Raw genomic sequence first — 18,153 nt, forward strand, 5'->3', positions numbered from 1 at the left:
TTTGCTATCCTTTTCTTTCTTCTCATTAGAGGCTGAGATGTCAGACCTTTTGCGCTTCTCGCCCATTTTTCAATATTTTATATCAGAGAGGATCGAAAAAAATAAAGATTCGCATGCTTTTTGAGCTGATGCATTATCTTTTAGATGTTAGGGTGGGTATGCTAGATAAACCTGGCACTAAATGAGAAATGTCCAAATGATTAGACAAAAACGCGAGTAAACCGATCAACACACACTCTGACAGGGTGAAATGTCTTGAGTATATAATCCACGAGCTATTATTTTATTATTTCCTAATCCATACATCTGTGTTATAAAGTGTAAATTGAGAAGATTGACAGCATCTGCAAGCCGCGCTCAAGTTTCATACTGAAACATTTCGATGACACGCCTAAAAGATCGAAGGTTTTCCTCTTAATTGATTGATATATAAACACTACTCTTATGGAGTGGCACAAGTTTATATACCGCCAAAGGAGAATGTTCCTGGTTTTCTTATTTATTAGCATATCGAGTCTTCCGCTCGTCTTTGGGTACGAAAGATTGAACAGTAAAGCGACTAAGTTGTTGGCCTCACAATACCCACCTGAGAATTTTTTAGATATACAGGATTTGAACGGGCTACTGGCACCAATTCTCAAACCTAGAGTTCCTGGAAGTAGAGGTTCGGAAGAAGTTCGACAGCATTTTGCATCTTTTTTTGGATCACTTCCAAGCAATGGCTGGACAATCGAATATGATGAATTTACCGAAGACACGCCGATTGCGAAGAACGTGAGCTTCACAAACGTGATAGTTACTCGTGACCCTCCTCATACAACTCCTGGAAATGTTGGTAGAGTTGTTTTAGCAGCCCATTACGATTCAAAGTATGAGCCTGAGGGATTTATTGGTGCTATTGACAGTGCAGTGCCTTGTGCTTTGACGATGTATACAGCGCAAGTGCTGGATGAATATCTAACTCAAAAATGGGCTGTTTCATCAAATAATAGCTCGGGTGTACAGATAATATTTTTTGATGGAGAAGAAGCTTATAAGGAATGGACGGACACAGATTCATTATATGGGGCTAGGCACTTGGCTGACAAAATGGAGACTGAAGTCAAATATTCTGTGGACTCATCGCGACGTACCGACTTGCAATCTATTGACGTGTTAATATTGTTGGATCTCCTTGGACATTCAACTTCATCTATCCATAGTTATTTTAGAGAGACTGACTGGATGCATAAAAGAATGGCTACTATTGAAGAAAGAATCAGGCGACTTAAGCTCTCCAAATTTGGCAGCGAAGATAGTCAAAAACAGACGACTTTTTTCCCTCGGCCACCGATTTATAGTCTGGGCGGTCAGATCGGTGATGACCACCTTCCGTTTCTACAACGGGGGGTGCCCGTTCTCCATTTAATACCTTTGCCGTTCCCAAATATTTGGCATACGTTAGATGATGACGGCGCACATCTAGACCCTGCAACTGTTCACGACTGGGCCTTGATTATAGCACTATTTATGGCAGAGTATTTTGAACTCGGCTCAGTAGTCGGTGGTTCCAGTGTAAAAGAGTACCTTTAATTATTCCCAGGCTACTCGTTGCATCTTTACTTCTCGAACCCACTGACTTAGCTGTCATATATATCCATAGCCATACATACAGAGTATAAATATATGCATTAATTACCATTGGTCTTCCAATTTCCGCTACTTCGCCCCCCTCCTTTGGAATGTCTGAAGAATTTCATTCCCATCCACGACACAATACACCACACCCATGCGACAACTCCAAGCAGAACTACGATTGAGGGATAATAATTTGGGATGGGTAATCCCGTGAGGCTCTCATAATCTGCATAAGAAATGGCAGGGTCAGAACCAGTTAGTAGTTTGCCTTCGTTCCAATCTAGAATTCCAACTACAGATAAAATCCCAACAATAAATATTAGACTCGAACTAACTAGTATGGTCCAGCCCCAGACCTCCAAGTATGTTGAATACGACTCTGATCCTTCATACCCATGACCGAAACCGTAATTCTCGTCAATCGGATTTGCTGGATCCTGATATCCAGTTTTTCGAGCGAACATCAAGGGGCTCTTTCGACGATGTGAAATAGGATCTGTCGCCGTAGGTGGTGGTATCGCTAGTGGTTTAAGCAATACAGACGACATGGTTCCATTTATTGAACCTAAATGGGCACCATAGTCTATGCCTGAATCCTTAGTCAATCTTCCAGAGCTGCTGAACCCTGATATATGGAAATTTCTTGGATTATAGATAATAGCTTCGGATTCTGGGTTAATTGTACTCTTGCAAACCGACAGCACAGAATGAGCCATTTCTATTGCAACTGGACTATTGACGAGATGAATGAGCACATGATCCGTAAGTGCCATAAGTTCTCTTTGCATTCTAGCATCTTTAAGAGCGTCTATTTGCGGACTACTCTTCTTTGGAGATATTCCGTTTGAATTGAAATCTTCTAGTCGTATACTAATGACGAGGGATTCCAGCTCTGGTTGGGATCGCAAAATCGTAACCCAATCCAGGAAAACGGTCGTATCTGTCATATTCATAGTGAACTCTATTCCCTGATAATTACTCATGAGGTAATTTTTAAATATTTCATCCGAAGCTAAAGTCCCTAGTACGGATATGTCGACCCCTTCACCCTCTATGCAGAGAAACTTCAAATCACAGTCTTCTGGATTCCTTCTATCGCCGGAAATCCCATTTCTATTTTTAACAGGTGGAAGATCTGCTTTATACTGGCTCTGGTCTGCGGCAATGTCAAGTACTTTGAACTTCTTCAGAAGCTAGGGATTGTTAGTATATTCGAGCTCGTAAATGACTTGTTATCTTACCTTTTCGAAAGTCACATGCTCAGCGAATAATATCCATAAATTTTGCTTCCTATTCTCTTGCCCGTCTATATTATTTCTATGGCTGTCCCCGTCTATATTGGCATTTGATATAGAAGATAACAGGTTCTTCCCATTGGCTTGATCACTGCATCGCTGATCAATACTCGTCGTTTTGGAGTCAGCACTTCCATTAGATAATTCTCTACTATTATACTTTTTGGCTACCGAGTTCCCGCTTGACTTCCGTTTTCTGCTACCATTAGAAGATGTCATAAGGATTCAAGGATAGAACAGGTAAACGGTTTCGGGATTTAATTCTGTGATCTATGACGATGACGTATTCAAAAAAGGCATGTTATGTAGGAAACGCACGAAGTAAATGGACCGAAATCATTTTTGTCTAGAAAATGAGAAGACATCTGACTTGAATCAGGAGTCTATTCGTAGACTGTTTTGAGTGTTGTTGTTTGTCTAGTACTTATTCTAATTATCATTATTGAGTTGCAGATTTATCATGGTGCTGATTAGCACTTTGTCGGTGGCCGGCTCTACTAAGTTAGGTTCTCAGATCATAATTCATAGTGTATTTAGGAGATCTCTCTATATCTCAACAAATTGTTTTAGGCATCGGGCAGAGAGAGTCCGCATTCATGACTTCGATCATCCTCACCATCATCATGCCCGCCAGTCTAAACATGACCCCAATAAAGGCAAAGTAACAGGTGGACGTGATAATGCCAGTAAGAAACCGCCACTTTCATTGCGTATATTTCTAGCATCTGCTTTTGCTGTAGTCGGCTATGCTATAGGGAAGCAAGTTGCTCTTACATCAGTGTCCCCTACGGAGCAGGAACTGGAAGTGCGGAGCAAGTTTGTAATGGATACTCCAGAATACAAATTTCTTCACTCTCACCCAATGGTTCAACAGCTTAGAAACGACCCTAGATATGTAGAGTCCCATTATTTTGATGCTATTCCTGCGTACCATCAAGATGTGATGGTAACATCTGGAAAGCTTTCGGGAAGGGGGTTGATAACGGTGGAACCACTGGTCTTTACTTCTAAAGCATCTAGTAGTGCTGAGGATGGTCAAGAGATGTACGTCTTCTATCACGTCGGTGACCGTATAATGCACCATCAGCGAGATTCTGTTCATACAGGGTTGTTGGCAACCCTAATGGATGAAGGACTTTCTCGCTGCGCGTTTAGTCGTCTGCCTAGCAAATATGGGGTTACAGCGAGCCTTGAGCTCGACTACAAGGCTCCCTTGCCGGCGAACTCTTATATTGTTTTACGAGCTAAGAATACCGATGCTAAACAACGAAAGTCCTGGGCTCAGGGGTCTCTGGAAGTCCTCGATTCAAGTTGCACATTGGAAAAGCATGGTGAAGTCATTGTAGAGGGAAGCGTTCTGATGATTGAACCCAAATGGGCGAAGTACATAGTATGGCTGTTTAATTGATAATATTTCATCCTCTGGTAAATGTACATTATTATAATGGCTAAGTAATGAATGAATGATAAATGAATAAATCTTGTTTAAAGTCCTCTACTATACATAATTAATACAATTCAAATAATTTCAAATCCCATCATTTACACATTACCAGGAGGACTGCTCGCATTTTTACCTGAGTACAGGCTGTTTACTTTGGCTATTTTGAGTTCGATATATTTGACGCCACTGGATTCCCCATTAAAATATCAAAATGACTTAAAAGGCTCACTAAGGCGCTGATATAGCTCGCGTTTCAAAACTGACCATTTTATTTGTTAGTCCAACCTGTAAGGCTGAAGAGCAAGGTGAATGGTTCCATATAACTTTTAAGCAGATTTGCAGCTCAATTCAATGAGCTGAGCGAAATTAGAAAAAAATACCGTATTTATCGACTACTTGACTTCGTTACTATATTACGATTAAAACTCCAAATAATGGAGACAAAACATAAGTTGGACTAAGTAGCATAGTGGGTTCAACGTATATCCGCAATAGTTTAATGGCTAGAATCTCCGCCTGTCACGCGGGAGATCTGGGTTCGATTCCCAGTTGCGGAGCACTCTTTTTTTTGTCTATCGTCTGTCTGATAGACATAAATTTAATGCTTACAATGGGTATTCACAACCAGTATTGGAATAAAACAATGATTGTTTTTTCTCTTGGAAGAAAATACTCTTGCACAATCCTTTTGTCCATGAATCATGAGTTTTATAAGGGTCAGTCATGTTCATATATCTCGTCAATTCGCATCCGCAATAGTTTAATGGCTAGAATCTCCGCCTGTCACGCGGGAGATCTGGGTTCGATTCCCAGTTGCGGAGCATCCCTCTTTTTTTGTCCCAAATATCATATTTTTCAGAAGCATCGAACTAGTTAAGAAATCTAGAACGATTATGAATCTCTGTCTTTGAATGACTTCTATTACAATCTCAGAATGGTAGTTAGAAGGAAGTATATTCAAGTACATACAAGACAAGTCACTAGAGTCAAGTCCTTTTATTATTTTGCTTAGTAACTTGGATACTTTTGTAGTATACGGTTATCAAGAACCAGCTTTAGTGAAACTTTCAGCTTTATTCCGAGAGTTCCGACAGATCATCGCTTGACCGATGTATCACATGTTAGATCCACACACATAAATGATATAAACAAATCTATATTTATTACCTCTTCTCATGGGGTTAAATAGTTCGGGAGGGGTGAAGACAATTTGTTTGACCTTGGGGAACGATCAAGATCGCTTGCATAAAAGCTTATCTAGAGCCTGCAGCAAGATTAGGTTGGTTATCACTGCATTCCATATGCAACGATAACGTATCTATGATGCCTAATGATAAGTATCACAGATGGGAAGCAATCAAGGCCATTGAAATAAATTGATTCTTGGCTTGGCATCAGGCTAAAAGAATTGTAGATACTAGCTAGCTGCTCGAACTTTTGTGAGGATGCCGCTAGCTGTTTCCGAGAATATGGCGGGGGTTAGTTTCTTATCTCTTTCTTGAGCATCTTTCAAATACACCGAAATGACATACCTTTTATTGCTACTAAAAGTTTTTCTATGTCGTAACAGGGTAGAATGATACAATAAGTGGGGCTCTGGCTTTCCTTAAGTTGCCTGTAGCTTTACATATAGGGAAAGAGGATGTCAAGACTAGCTTTTGCCGCTCGTCTACCCACACCATCTAAGTAGCAATTGTAATCTTAAACTAACTTTAGGCGGAGCCAAGTCGACCGCGTCTGCAGCGGTCGCATGCTGATAAATCTTGAATATATTCTTATTTGCAACGAAGAAGAAGTTCATATTAGGTGGTAGTTATAAAAGAGTCTATCAATATGAAATTCGTGAGTTTTAGGTAAATAACCAGTATTTTTGGCTCAACGATTACTTGACCAACTGATTTCTTGCTAAAAATTGAGGGGAACCACCTATCGACTCATTAGGGTTCATGGAGGTTAGGTCGAGCTTGGCCGCTAAAACGCGACCTGTTAATTATGCATAAGGCTAACTCCGTCTGATTACTAGCATCTTTGCCAAAAACGGATTATTATCAGAACCGATAACTGTGCGTCTCTTTTCAAGCCTAACGGAACTATACTTGGTTTTCCATCGTATGGTATTTTAGGCTGTTATCTTTGATTGTCTTCAATTGTCAGCAATAGATTCTTGTTTTCTATTTGATCATGTGCTTGGAAATATAAACAAGAACATTATCGGCCAGTTTCAAGCGAATTTTACTCAGAAGATTTGAACTCCCCAAGATCTGGGAGATCTGGATGAAATAATAAGCTGGGCACATCATTATCAGCCAGGGTCGACAATCAAATTGAAGTGCAGATTTGGTCATCGACTAGTAACAATCAAACGCATAACATCTGCCGAAGTTGAATTCATTTCGACTAGGAGAAATTCGAGTTGGCATATACTTTGCCGGATTGTCTTATCTTAAGTTAAGCCACCAGTATAAATTGATTACAAAATGGACAGGGTCCAACAGATCATAGATAAGATTCCTCCCCATTATATTCAGACGAGTATTAAACTCTCACAATGGGCTGTATCAGTCGTTTATTACCAGTTGATTTTACTTCTACATTTTGTTTGGGCGGCATTCAAGTATTCATTTCGGATCATTGTGAGGGCTTTACAAGTTTGTTTCATTCATCCTTTATTTGTTGCGTGGAATGTCTTTGAATTGTTCTATAAGACTGTGGTCCTTCCTATCTTCTATTTCAGCATTGTTGCTGGGGTCATGGGAATCTTTGCTGGGATTGTTGTAGGCGGGTGTGCCTTGATAATAGATTCCCTATCCCCATCAGGTATCGACAAACGAAGGATTATGAGCTATCCAGACAAGCTACAGAAGCGAGACAAGCATAGTGAGCAAGAATATGGCGCAGTTGAAGGTGTTCTTGTCAAAGGTGCAAGGCAACTAAGGAAACGAAGAAAACAGACGAATAACAACAACAGTGCCCCAAATCAAAAACCTCACAAACAAGTTTCTCAGTTCGACGAAGTGGAAAAATATAAAAGTCTGCAAAAATTAAGAAAGCTGCGTGAACGAAGGCAAAAACAGGAGCGACAAAGAGAGGAACAAGAACAATGGGAATCTGACCATGGCAAGAAAGAGAAGCATGAACAGCTATGGCAAATGAATTCCACCGCAGACCAGGGGCCTGAGACAGATCAATTTCACTTAGGAAGAATTGAGGATGAGTCTTTTAATACGCCGGCTAAAGAGATGACAACATTGATTAGCGACGATAATTATAATACGACTACAAGTGAAGATGATGTAGACCTCTTATCTCCTAAAAGTTTATCAGACAGCCCTTTCAGCAATGACGACGGGCCATCTCAGAACACTGTGAAGGCTATCAGATCTGGCCCTGTACTCAGCATGGAAGCCAAGCATCCAGAGTCAATGGTAAAGAATGGTTCTAGCTCTCCTGATCAAGCGTCAAAAGTTACATATATCCCGGCTACCATTCCACACCGAGACTCTATCACAGACCATTCTAAAAGCTCAATCAAGCGTAATGCCAGCCATCAGAGACAACGCTCGACATCATCGATATCAAGCTTAGAAGGCATATCACCTTCAGATAGAAAGCTCAAGATGGGTTTTACTCTTGAGCCATTTTCGGGAAAATCCACCTCAGAGCCTATATCACCACGAAACACCACATCTGTGCCGTTGTCGGCAGCTACCACAACGCCGAACAAAAAAGTCACTATTGCTGATCCTAAAGGAAATATGTCTTTTTCGAAGGAATATTACCTCAGTTCAAGCTCCCCTGTGACGCTAGGCCATTACGAAGACGAAGATGGATATTTTACCACACCAACCTATACATCGCCTCCACGAAGGTATAGTGGAGATGCAATAACTGAAGAAGATGAGGAAGGAGAGGAAGATGATGCCGAAGAGAATAAGTGGTCTCTACCTCGTACGCCTACTTCAAGCCTTTTTAGTCAGAAAAAGTGGAATCGAGTGGCTGAAAGTGTTTGGAAGGGTGTCAAACCAACAAAGACCACGCCGGCTGTCAACTCCAACACGCCAGCATCATCTGTTTATGACTCGCCGATAAGAGTCCCCTCACATACTTGATTTAGCTGGTCTTGTTCAAAGTACGTACTGGGAATATATTTATCATTAAGCTCACAGCTAGAGAAGGTGCCGATATAGCTCTTGGCATCTGCAGTTATGCTATCTAGATAAGCTGTAAGACTGACAGGAAACAGCATTAGTGTCTGAGACGGTGTCTCAGCTATTATACGTGGGTTGGGAACGACTACGACACAGCTGCTGCTCCCTTAGCGACCCTGTAAATACGAAGAAAGAGAGGGTGAATGCCTCACACAACTTATTGGTTTTGGTTAGGAACTTTTGTCGGAGCCCGAAAACGCCTTACTATTCAAGAGCTCGGGCTAAGATAATAATGGGCAACTGCTAACATCAACTCACGGGCTTTCAGCTGGCTCTCTGCAATAGGGTTTATCACATCATTGCCTGCCTAAGCTACTCAGGGTCCAGGTATCATGAACGTGCCTCATTGTGCATATGCAGCCAACGCGGTCAACGTTACCAACGGCTCAGTTCTCCGATGGTCCAATAAACTTTGGGTATTCAGCACATGGTCAGACTAGGTTCAGGGGGATAGTCCAAAGTTCACACCAATTTGTCTGAGACTGAGACCGATCAGCGCAGATGGTCGATGATGACGTGCAACTTTAATTGAAAACTCGTACAAGAGCTGTGCATGATCCGAATATTCACATTTCAAAAGCCGAAACGAGATCAAGGATAACAAAAAAAAAAAACTCTTCGTCATGCAATAGCCAAGTCCCCAATCCTACCAGGAGGCGTAGTCCGTGGTCATGCCCATAGTTTTCTGTAGATCGTGTTACATCTCGTTGAATGCTTTATGTTTCCGTTATGTTACTTCAGCAACTTTCAACCGATATTTTATTTATTGCCTTTTACCGAACTGTTGCACTTCTGTGTTTAGTTTATGGTGCCTGGATCCAATCTAGAACTAGCTAGAATAGTTGGCTAAGACTAGACCACATTGGCACAGGTTTCATTTAATTCTATTTTTTATTTCTTTTTCCATTTAAGTAGGGAAAACCAATAAACCAAAAAAAAAAAAAAAAAAAAAAAAAAAAATTAATTAATTGATAGAGATGACAATTGTAAAAAGTAAGGAAACAAACCGAAATACTATAGGGCTGAGGGTACTAATTCACGTGTCAGATAATCGTATACCTTATCAACACGGTTTATTACCGCTTTCGAGATAATAATTTTGAAGAACCATGTTCCGCACTTAGAGTTGTCTTAAATCTTTCGAATCACAGTTTATCTTAGGTTAACGTGATCTAACGGCATATTTCAATGCTTTCTTCTACCTAAATGCCGTTGTCGTTTCACTTTTTCGAGTAGTCCTCTGGGGAACCCACGGTTCGATTTTCTTAGGTATTAAGTAGTAGTTCAATTGATAGGCGCGAAGCACACCTTTGCAGACATTAATACCGGTCGAAGGCGGCAACCAGAGAAGTAGGAAATTGAACTTGACTCTCCTAGCTCACGTGGCAGAATTCCAATCCTGTATGATCATCGGATACCGTTGACTGATAGTATTCTCAACGCAACTGATCATATATACAATAAAGAAAGTTTTGTGATAACAGTATCTTCACAATTTATTAGAATATAGGACAGAATCCAGATCATTAGAACTTTATTCCAGTGCTTTTACGGAATACTCATTACCCCTCATTAAATTAAAACCCTAATATCACGCAAAAGACTGGGAGAGGAAGTTTTTGTTCCGACACTAGTAGCTGTAGATCGTTACAGCAGGTTTCGTGCCGTGCATGTCTCACTCACTGACCTGCCATCGCAATGAGCTGATTACCAGAATCCACTTCTATTTCATATGGACTGCCAAAATCCTGGATCCTAATAAACCTCTACAAAGAATATAAAAGGTATTAAAGGCAACAAATGACTAATGTTTTTGAATTGAAATATTATAGGTAGAATCCTTATCTCTCTATGTTCTTATCAATACAGGGTCGCGTTGGAGCTTCTTTATCGAGGATCTAGAAAATTCCCTAAAAGAAATACAGCACAATATTCCATCCGCTTAAGTATAAGAGTTTCACAGGTTGCAGGAAGATTGCATAAATAGAAAAAAGAAAAGCCAATCATCTCCCACCCACAATCAAACAGCCAATCGACTCTCCAAAACCTTTCACATTCGCTAAGTCGATGCTCAGAAATTTCTGATCATCCTTCCAAAGTACCTATCTGTACCTATATGTGAGGCAGCGGTTGGGCCATACGAAGCGGAGTAGTGTTCGATTGTAGCCTAACAAGATTTGGCCCTCCTTGGTGATAAGCTAACAAAAGTATATATATCCGACCAACGTCGCTGAACTTAGCAGGAATTTTTTTTTTTGGATTCTTTTCTAGACAAAAAATCTCAAAACATTTTGATATATCATGTCTTTTGTAAACAACTGGCTTGATAAAATCTCAGCCGAGATCTGCTTACCTGGATCTCCAAAGGCACAAGAGGAGACTTATGATGAATACTCGCGTGATTTTGATGACCCAACTGAGAAACCTCGTCTTGGAAAGTATTGGACCATTGTCACCGCCGGTGCTGGCTTGTTTTCCGATGGTTACGTCAATAACTCGATTGGTACTGCTGGTACTTGTTTGAGTATTCTCTATCCCAAGGAATACAAGAACTCCCCTGCCCAGGGTAATGTTGCCTCTATTGCATTCGTCGGTACTGTTGTTGGTCAATTGTCGTTTGGTTGGATTGTTGACCATTATTCCCGTAAGTTTGGTATGCTGCTCGGTACTGTCATTTTGATGCTCTTTACCGTGCTTGCTGCAGGATCTTGGGGAGCTCATGGTTCTATCTACGGTATGCTTGCTGCCCTGACTGCCTACAGATTTTTCTTGGGTATCGGTATTGGTTCTGAATATCCTGCTGGATCTGTGGCATGTGCCGAGGCTACCATGCACCTCAGCAAAGGTAGACGTAACAGATGGTTTGTGTGGTTTACCAACTTCATGATTGACTTTGGTTTTGTTGTATCTGCATTTGTTCCTTTGGTCTTGCTATGGATCTTTGGTACCCACCATCTTAACGCTGTCTGGCGTTTGACCATTGGTTTGGGTGTCTTCCCACCAATTTCCCTCTTCTTCTTGCGTCTCAGATACAAGGAAGATAAGAGATTCACCAAGAACAACTTTAAGAAGACAGGCGTTCCTTACTGGCTTATTCTCAAGTTCTACTGGCGCAGATTGTTTGTCGTTTCATTGATCTGGTTTATCTATGATTTCTCAAGTTACTCTTTCGGTATTTTCTCTTCCACTATTCTTAATGGACTGATTCCCGATGGCAATTTGTACAAGACCTTTGGCTGGAATGTTGTTTTTAACTTGTTCTATATCCCCGGTGCCTTTTTGGGTGCCATCGCTGCTGATTATATTGGACCCCGTCTCACCTTGGCTTTTGGTGTCGGTCTTCAAGGTATTATCGGTTTCATTATGGCTGCCAGATACGCCTCGCTTTCTGAGCATATTGCTTCGTTCACTGTAGTCTTTGGTATTTTCACTGCTTTAGGTGAATTTGGCCCTGGTGACAACATTGGTCTTATTTGTTCCAAGACTTCTTCTACTGCCATCCGTGGTCAATATTACGGTCTTGCTGCTGCCATCGGCAAGATCGGTGCATTTGTTGGAACAAAGGTCTTCCCTATTATTTTGAACCACAACGCTAGTGCTCCTTTCTATATTTCTTCTTCGCTTTGTATCTTTTCAGCTTTTCTTGCTCTCTTCTGCTTACCAGCTCTGACTCAAGACTCCATTCAAGAGGAAGATATTAGATTTAGAGAATATCTTTCTGCTAGTGGTTTTGACATGAGCAGATTGGGCGAAACTCTGGAGTCTGATATGTCCCCTGAAATGGACCCCGTCGATCCTATTGACTATGAAAAGAAGTCCGCTGTTCAAACTAGTGCCATGTAAAACATTCTAAAAATTGTTGTTTCGTTGCTTTATTTGTTTTTTTAAATCTATTGTGCCTATTATAAAATCTAATAATAATAATAATAATAATAATAATAATAATGTTATCTACTCTAACTGTAATGTGTTATACCGCATGAATGGTAGATGATGGCTTTCAACATCTTCTTTCTGGCTGTTTTCATTCCTATAGTAAATCCTTTTACACCATTTGTAAAGCTCAGAACCAGCGATGAACACAATGAGACCAGCAAGTCCTACTCCCCATTCCCATCCAATTGGGCTGTGTTGGAACACCTTTTTGTTGATAACGGGGATATAAATAATTGGTATCACAGAGAAGAATCCAATCACAACAGACCAGAATAGCATCTGATTTTCCCATAGGATAGCGAATAGCTCTTGGAACATAAGCATGACAGATCTTAAGAAGCCAGGGTTTTTATTTACATCACGGAAAATATCAGGATTCATAAGCAGGAGGGATTTCCGCGAATCAATCACTTCCCATGCAAGTATCAATAGACACCAGGTCATTTGGATAAAAGCTGTTGACCTTCCTCGGAATACATATTGACAGACATCTTCATATCTCTCATTGCAGCCGTGGCCCAGCTCTCCGTTACCGACTCCATATACAATACCAATAAAGCTGACCATGCAAATCACAGCCAAGAGCAGGCCATACACAAGCATATCCACTATAACCTCCCAAGTAAATATGGCCGCCTTTGGATTTTTGGGTTTCTTGTTCATAATTCCCACTTCGGCTTTTTGAATGCCTAGTCCCATCGCAGGAAATGAAGAAGTAATCATAATGATCCACAAAACCTCTACCGGTGACAAAGGGAAGACTGAAAACCTGTCATTGTCTTTAAATGCAAGTCCAACAACTAGGAATAGTGCCTGAGAAATATTTCCTGCTAATAGATGGAGAGTAAACTTTTGAATGTTCTCGGCCATGCGTCTCCCTTCTTCCACGGCAGCTAGAATCGATGCAAAATTATCGTCGCTAAGTATAATATCAGATGCATCTTTCGCCACATCGCTCCCTACGAGTCCCATTGCAATACCGACATCAGCCTTTTTCAGACTTGGAGAGTCATTAACACCGTCTCCAGACATAGCTGCAAATGCTTTTCTGCGATGAAGGGCCTCAATCATTCGAACCTTCGTCTGTGGTGCACACCTTGCTATCACTAAAGGCAGGAGAGGTAGTTGATCAATTTCATTATCAGAAAGTGCATCAAACTCTGGGGCTGTAAATACCATGGATTTAACGATAGTAGGCGAGTACTCATCCAGGTTGGAAGGCAGAATACCTACTTCCTTGGCTATTGCAGTAGCTGTTGTTGGATGATCTCCAGTTAGCATATGAACGTTGATACCGGCGGTGTGACACCGGCGAACAGCCTCCGCAGTTTCCTCACGAGGCGGATCATAGATTCCTGCTAATCCTAAAAATATCATGTCTTGTTCGACCTCTATCCGCTCAACTTGTTTCCAGGAACGTTCCTTCACTATACTTCCAGGAGGTTGACGCCTTGCAAATGCTAATACTCTTAACCCTTGTCGAGCAAATCTATCAACTTGTGCTAATACTTTTTCATGTTGTTCCTTAGAAAAGGTACTTTGCTCTCCGTTGTCGCCATACCATTGCGTACAGATTCCCAAAATTCGCTCGACAGCGCCTTTTGTAAACACATGGACTGAATCGGTCTCATTATCGTTGTAAACGGAAGACATACGTTTTATGGAAGAATCGAACGGATACTCATTAATAAAAGTGTACCTTGGATTATCACTGTCGACTAGCACATTTCTGTTGTATCCCAGTTTTGTAGTAAACACTTGTACTGCAATTTCAGTAGGATCGCCATTTGATTTCCATACGGTAGATCCGAGCGATGTCTCCTTCCGAACGTTTGCAATATTTACAAGCGAAGCAGTTGTTATCCATTCAGAGAATAAATCAGATTCAGGAGGATCCATTTTATCAGAACTTTCTTCAGATTGGCTGAATGAAACAATACCACTATCAGGATTAGATGGGACGCCATTAACAACATCGTAGTAGCCAAGTCCTGGAACCCATACCTTTTTCAATATCATCTTGCCCTGAGTCAATGTACCTGTCTTATCAGAGCAAATGTCATTTACTGCTCCGAGGGACTCCAATGAGTCTAATTTACGCACAATCACATTTCTCTGGGCCATTGTCTTCGTACCCATAGCCATGGTAATTGTAAGAACAACGACCAAGGATGCCGGAATCATCGCAATTGCCAGTACAATAGCATAAACAGCTACTTCGCGAGTGACAATAAACTTTTGAGCAGCCATTGCAATTATTGCTAAGACAACAGCTATTCCGAACAAAAATATAGAAAGTTTCGCGAGTAGCCTGTGAAGTGGAGTTCCATGATTTGTGCCCAAAAATGCTTCAATAATGTCTTTAATCGAACCTAGGAAAGCTTTGACATACTCTCGACGTTTAGCCTTGCCCGTGTCGTCTCTCTTGACCTTGCGTATTTTGCTGTTTTCATTGCGAAGAGATTTCGCAATCATTCCGATTTCTGTATCCATGCCTGTAGATGTAACAATTGCAGTGCCACGGCCTTTTGTAACAACCGAAGACGAAAATAGCATATTTTGTCTATCGCCTACAGGTGAATTCTTCGAACATATCAAGTTACTTGATTTTGTGACTGGGAGAGACTCGCCAGTCAACAGGGCCTCGTCCGTTTCTAGATTCATAGAACTGATAATTCTACTGTCAGCAGGAATAGTGTCACCAACTTTGACAATGATTATATCTCCGGGAACAAGAGCCATAGAGGGAACAGTGTCATCCAATCCTTCTCGTATGGCGTGTGCAGTAGGGGAAGAAAGGGACTTGAGCGATTGCATCGTTTTTTCTGCCTTGAACTCTTGAATAAAACCGACAATTACGTTGATGAAAAAGACTGCAGCAATAACACCACCTGCTATATAGTCCTTGATTGCAAATGAAATGGCCATGGAGATGAGAAGGACAAGGACCATGGCGTTACAAGCCTGTCGGAGAAAAATCTCCCAAAACGCGACACCTTTGCCTTCGTCAATAGAATTCGGACCATATTTAGAGCTTCTTGAAAGAGCTTCTGACTCACTGATCCCGCTATTTGTATCAGTTGTGAGTACCCTAGACACTTCTTCTACAGTTAATGTCCAAGGAGTAAAAGGGGATTGGCAATCGGACCCTAGAGTGGAAGATCTACGTTTGGAGCTGTTAGCAGTTAACGATGAAGATGTCGTTCTTGAAGATGCCCAAGTACTTGAAATCTTTTTGTCTAGTGGAATCATGGTTTGTGTTTGAGTAGTGAAAATTCTAAATCTCTAATCAACACTAACAAACTAAGCTTGAATCGGCTGCGTATAGCCTAGCTAGCCTTCGAGCGATGGAGTCATTATATAGTTTCTTATCGTACAGACTTGAATGTCAATGTGGGGACCCATCTTTTAAATTTGTGCTCTTGATCTTGGCAGTATATGAATCTAAGAAGTAATAAGACGTGCTGATCACCGGTATTTGCCAAGACCCTGCATTGGCATACAGTTAAATGACATAATTGTACATGATATCTTGTAGGCAGTGCAAAGAGAGTAGTTCTAAGAGCTCAGTGTTTTTTTGCTCGAGGTAAAGTTAGTAGTAGTGCTTCGTTTCATTAGCTTTGTCGAATAATCTCGCTCATAGAGTAATAAGCGTATTTTTTACCTTTTCTCTCTCTGTTGGCCTACCTTCGGGGTAATGTTGTTTACTAAATCTAGTACATCAGTTTTCATGCCAAGATACTGACTAGACTAAAGGATAAAATATAAGACCAAGTAGTCTTGGCCGTTGGAAACGAACACCATGTCGTGTCTTGTCGCTTGAGATCACGCAGATATGCAAGATTGGGAAATCCAGAGAGTTGAAGGAAAGATCTGCAGACAAAAGATATCATACGTTAAAATGTAGCCTATTGTGCTAACCGGCTGTTAGTGGTCAGCCGCCACTTAGATACATTTATCTACACCTTAACAAAAGGGCGCTTGAACAGGTTACTTAGATATATAATAGGACACTCACAAGCTTTTAACGGAAACGTTTCTGACGAGCTGAGCACTTCAACAGGTACAGGTAATAAATTGATAATAGAGTTTACACACCAATTGCAAAAAAAAAACTTTTAGCAGATTCAAATAATGAAACGGCTCATTATTCATTTGTTTTTTTGTATCTGCCAATGTTTGTGAAGTTGTCTCCAAAGCTTTATATCTGGGCAGCCTGACCAACCCCTAGCAGATTGTTCGCTTTACAGGTTGTCAACGCATAGTTCATGCTTGCTGCAATCTTATCTGTTCTAGAAAGTACTGGATTGTACTGGGGTTCATGTACGCAAACGCAGGGCCAGGGTAAGGGCTGACTTGTAGTTGCTATATAAAGAACGGTTTAGAACCATGTAATTCAACTCATTCTTTGAAATTTAGATAACATTTTGGAAAAGTTAAAAAATGGTCAAAGAAACAAAACTATATGATCTTTTAGGAGTATCCACGACTGCGGATGAAAACGATTTGAAGAAGGGCTACAAGAAGGCTGCTCTTAAGTATCACCCAGACAAACCAACAGGTGATACTGAAAAGTTCAAGGAAATTTCAGAAGCATTCGATATTCTCTCGAACCCAGATAAACGAAAACTCTACGATGCATATGGCTTAGAAGCCGCCAGACGTGGTGGTGTAATGCCAGAGCCACCGTCTGGAGAAGATGGTGCTGCCAATGGCTATGGTGCTGGCGGCTTCCCAGGATTTGGAGGCGCTGGCGGCCCAGGTGGAGCTGGGGGCCCATTTATGTTTAGTTCAAGATCAGGAGGTGGTCAACCTTCATTCACATTCTCTACCAATGGCGGTGGTGGCGGCTACACACCGTTTAGCTCCAATGATGCATTTAATATATTCCAAAATTTCTCCAGCTCTGGTGGATTTGAAGGAGAAGACGATATATTTAGTATGCTAGGCGGTGGCGGTGGTGGAAGAGGACGAAATCCATTTGGTGGAATGAACTCAGCTAGGTCCACTGTGTCTCCAGATAGAAAGCATGAACCATTGAGCATAGACCTTGCAGTGAGCTTAGAAGACCTAGCCAAGGGTGTATCCAAGAAAATGAAAGTCAAGCGAAGAAATGTTGGCAAAATGGAAGAAAAGATTCTCACTGTGGATATCAAACCTGGCTGGAAAGCAGGAACAAAAGTTACCTTCCCCAAATCGGGCGAGGTTTTTGCAGATGGATCTTCCCAAGATGTGATTTTTGTTATTAAAGAAAAGCCTAGTTCAACATTCACTAGAATCGACAATGACTTAGAAATCACGCTAGAACTCAGCTTGAAAGAGGCTCTAACAGGATTTTCCAAGATTGTGGAAACAATTGATGGTAAAAGAATTAAAGTCGAAAACAAAAGACCGATTTCACCGGGTCATGTTATTAGATATCCAGGCAGGGGTATGCCCATATCAAAGGCTCCGGGTGGCCATGGTGATCTACTGATTAAGATCAAAGTGTCATTCCCTTCAGAGCTTAATGAAGCACAACGTAAAGCCATTGAAGAAAACTTCTAGGACGCACAAACATACATAGATACATACGTACATACATACATAGCGGCAGGTTTCCGCTCAATCCAATAGCATGTAATTTGATAATTCAATCATTCTCAAATGAACC

At 41.1% G+C, this 18,153-nt stretch overlaps 6 protein-coding genes and 2 non-coding genes across 8 annotated transcripts; 6 read left to right on the forward strand and 2 right to left on the reverse strand.

The window, feature by feature from the left end:
• Positions 1-480: 480 nt before the first annotated feature.
• AWJ20_3222 (uncharacterized protein) lies at positions 481-1,572 on the forward strand (the record flags this gene model as incomplete). The annotated part of the gene is made up of 1 exon (XM_018880229.1): positions 481-1,572. The coding sequence occupies one exon, from the start codon at positions 481-483 to the stop codon at positions 1,570-1,572; it is 1,092 nt and encodes a 363-aa protein (XP_018738068.1).
• Positions 1,573-1,670: 98 nt separating this feature from the next.
• Positions 1,671-2,564, reverse strand: AWJ20_3223 (uncharacterized protein; the record flags this gene model as incomplete). The annotated part of the gene is made up of 1 exon (XM_018880230.1): positions 1,671-2,564. The coding sequence occupies one exon, from the start codon at positions 2,562-2,564 to the stop codon at positions 1,671-1,673; it is 894 nt and encodes a 297-aa protein (XP_018738069.1).
• A 1,210-nt stretch (positions 2,565-3,774) lies between these two features.
• On the forward strand, positions 3,775-4,320 carry AWJ20_3224 (uncharacterized protein; the record flags this gene model as incomplete). The annotated part of the gene is made up of 1 exon (XM_018880231.1): positions 3,775-4,320. One exon carries the CDS (start codon positions 3,775-3,777, stop codon positions 4,318-4,320), a length of 546 nt encoding a protein of 181 aa, XP_018738070.1.
• Positions 4,321-4,841: 521 nt separating this feature from the next.
• AWJ20_3225 lies at positions 4,842-4,913 on the forward strand (the record flags this gene model as incomplete). The annotated part of the gene is made up of 1 exon: positions 4,842-4,913. It is a non-coding gene; the product is annotated as a tRNA-Asp (tRNA).
• Positions 4,914-5,105: 192 nt separating this feature from the next.
• On the forward strand, positions 5,106-5,177 carry AWJ20_3226 (the record flags this gene model as incomplete). Its single annotated transcript has 1 exon — positions 5,106-5,177. It is a non-coding gene; the product is annotated as a tRNA-Asp (tRNA).
• A 5,688-nt stretch (positions 5,178-10,865) lies between these two features.
• GIT1 (Git1p) lies at positions 10,866-12,407 on the forward strand (the record flags this gene model as incomplete). The annotated part of the gene is made up of 1 exon (XM_018880232.1): positions 10,866-12,407. The coding sequence occupies one exon, from the start codon at positions 10,866-10,868 to the stop codon at positions 12,405-12,407; it is 1,542 nt and encodes a 513-aa protein (XP_018738071.1).
• Positions 12,408-12,515: 108 nt separating this feature from the next.
• On the reverse strand, positions 12,516-15,752 carry ENA5 (putative Na(+)-exporting P-type ATPase ENA5; the record flags this gene model as incomplete). Its single annotated transcript, XM_018880233.1, has 1 exon — positions 12,516-15,752. One exon carries the CDS (start codon positions 15,750-15,752, stop codon positions 12,516-12,518), a length of 3,237 nt encoding a protein of 1,078 aa, XP_018738072.1.
• Positions 15,753-16,943: 1,191 nt separating this feature from the next.
• Positions 16,944-18,047, forward strand: YDJ1 (type I HSP40 co-chaperone YDJ1; the record flags this gene model as incomplete). Its single annotated transcript, XM_018880234.1, has 1 exon — positions 16,944-18,047. One exon carries the CDS (start codon positions 16,944-16,946, stop codon positions 18,045-18,047), a length of 1,104 nt encoding a protein of 367 aa, XP_018738073.1.
• Between the last annotated feature and the right edge of the window lie 106 nt (positions 18,048-18,153).

The sequence above is a fragment of the Sugiyamaella lignohabitans genome, chromosome B (assembly GCF_001640025.1).
Source record: "Sugiyamaella lignohabitans strain CBS 10342 chromosome B, complete sequence".
NCBI classification, from domain to species: Eukaryota; Fungi; Ascomycota; class Dipodascomycetes; order Dipodascales; family Trichomonascaceae; genus Sugiyamaella; species Sugiyamaella lignohabitans.